Raw genomic sequence first — 2,378 nt, 5'->3', positions numbered from 1 at the left:
TACAAATAAAAATTCAAAGTGAAACAATGCCAGCCAACGTCCAACCTCACCGTGATAATAGAAACGCTTGACCTTGAAGAGAGAGAGAACCCACTATTCTTCTCTCTGTCTAATTTCCATGGAAGACTTCAACTACAACAGATCAAGGTCTCATGGCAATGGGCAAATGATGAAGATGGAGAGGTACTATGGAGGAGCAACACCACCACCAAGGCCTTGTGATCTCAGGTCCTATAGCGTCTCCTATGCACAAGCTCAAATGGGTCCCAATAATTACAACAACAAGGACTTGAAGATGATGAAGAAAGGAAAAAGCATGTCATCAAGGGCTACTTCTATTTCCAAGTCTTGGAGCTTTGCTACTGATCCTGAGATTCAAAGGAAGAAGAGGGTTGCCAGCTACAAAATGTATTCTGTGGAAGGAAAAGTCAAAGGCTCCTTTAGGAAGAGCTTTAGGTGGCTTAAGGATAGGTACTGGCAAGTGGTTTATGGCTGGTGGTGATTAATTTAGTGGCTAATTACCCCTTTGTATTAATTTCCTGTTTACATATTTAATTGAGTTTTTACTGTTCATGATTAGTAGAATTATGAGTTATGATCAGTTTAACTAGACTTGATTTTATGAATTCATGTTACTTTATTGAATGATCTTCTCTATATTTTTGTTTTTCACAATTTTTTTAGATGACTCTAATGAATTAAATAAATATTTGTGTATTAGAGTGTAGTCATGTTAAATTTTGAGGCTCTATCTGTACTGTACTCTCACAAGTTACAAGCCTCTCTGCTTATAAACGAATTAGTTTTGCAAAAGGAAAATAGCTTCATGATATGGAGATCGATCTTAGACTGTTTTATCCATGCCCTTTTTCAATTCCTCTGTCTTTCCCTCTAATTATTTTATTTATGTCTCTCAATTAGTTTTTAATGGCTCCATGTTGTTACAAGCTATTTTGCCTCTGGTTCATCATTGCTATTACTGAGCTTTTTCATGTTTATCACTGTGATAAGCCTTTAAACATAGTGGACCAGATACATCATGAAAGACCACTTGATATTATCTATTTTAGGAGATATAAGGTTGACAAAAAGGTTGAGAAAGAATGAAAGGAGAAGGAAGAGTGAAGGGTGAAGGGTGAAGGGTGAAGGGAGATATAAGTTTAAATATTAGATTATGGGTTTGAATCCTCCAATTAATATTTCTAATAAAACTAACAAATTATTATTTGTCAATAAAAAAACATTATCTTTCCTATATTAAGGTTTATTTTATATTTCCTAAAGTTAATCAGGACACTTGTACCGTAGTCATTAAGAACCATTAGGTTATATATTATATCCCTCATTTGATTATAATAATTGATGAAGAAAAAATGAAGTTTATCTCATTAGTTTTTTTTAGCTTTAATGGTAAACTAGTCGGTCACCCGTGCATATGCATGGATCACTCTGTTATTTTTATTTATTTTTAGTATTAAAATTATACTTATACTAAAAAGTAAATTATGCCAAAAAGTATACAAATTGTAAGAAAGTTTAAAAACTCATTTGATTTTTTTTAAACTACTTTTTGATGAATAGAAGGAGTTGGATCCTTTCCATTATTTAAAAAAATGGACATCTTCATTTATAGTTTCCTTCACATAGCACGTGGCTGGTATGCATATGCAGTACGTCTTGTCTCATGTATTTAATCCTCTTTCTCTTTTTCTTTCCCATTATTTACAAAATTTCCATTTTGTCTCTATTTAAATGACGTGTCAACAATATAGGATAACTAGAGTCATATAATTTGACCAATAATTTATTTATTTAAAAAATGAATAAAAATGACTTATAAACCTCTTCAACTATAATTTAATAAATGAATATTATGTGCATAAATTATGTTGTTATTTAATCACAAAATTATTATATATGATAAATTTATTGATTTTTATAATAATTATTTTATAAGTTATACTAAAAAAAAATTTGTGATTGATTAATGATACAAAAACTTTTATATCAATGAAACTTTTGAATTAACTTTCATATAAATTTTCTTATACTACTAAAACTACTATATTTACTATTATATTTTGTCTTTGGATTTGGATAAGAAGGTCATCTCGTGGTATTAGAAGGTCCCAACAAATTATACTCTTTTATATATTTATATACTTTTTTAAAATGAATAAAAATGATTTATAAACTTTGATCATTTTACCCTCTCTAACTATAATTTAATAAATGAATAATATATATGCAAATTATATTATTATTTAATCACAAAATTATCATATATGATAAATTTATTAATTTTTATAATAATTATTTTATAAGTTATACCGAAATTTTTTTATGATTGATTAATGATACAAAATTTTTTAGAGAAA

General features: G+C 28.6%; 1 protein-coding gene across 1 annotated transcript; it reads left to right on the top strand.

Annotated features, from left to right (window-relative positions):
* Nucleotides 1–645, top strand: LOC100780149 (uncharacterized). Its single transcript, XM_003544496.5, has one exon. The coding sequence runs from the start codon at nt 119–121 to the stop codon at nt 500–502; it is 384 nt and encodes a 127-aa protein (XP_003544544.1). The 5' UTR covers nt 1–118; the 3' UTR covers nt 503–645.
* The last annotated feature ends 1,733 nt before the right edge of the window (nt 646–2,378 follow it).

This window comes from Glycine max, chromosome 14, assembly GCF_000004515.6.
Source record: "Glycine max cultivar Williams 82 chromosome 14, Glycine_max_v4.0, whole genome shotgun sequence".
Classification (NCBI taxonomy): Eukaryota; Viridiplantae; Streptophyta; class Magnoliopsida; order Fabales; family Fabaceae; genus Glycine; species Glycine max.
This window is presented reverse-complemented; position numbering and strand designations above follow the sequence as displayed.

What these genes read in the sequence shown, in the direction of transcription:
- LOC100780149 (XM_003544496.5), top strand. Translation starts at nt 119, where the DNA reads ATGGAAGACTTCAACTACAACAGATCAAGGTCTCATGGCAATGGGCAA.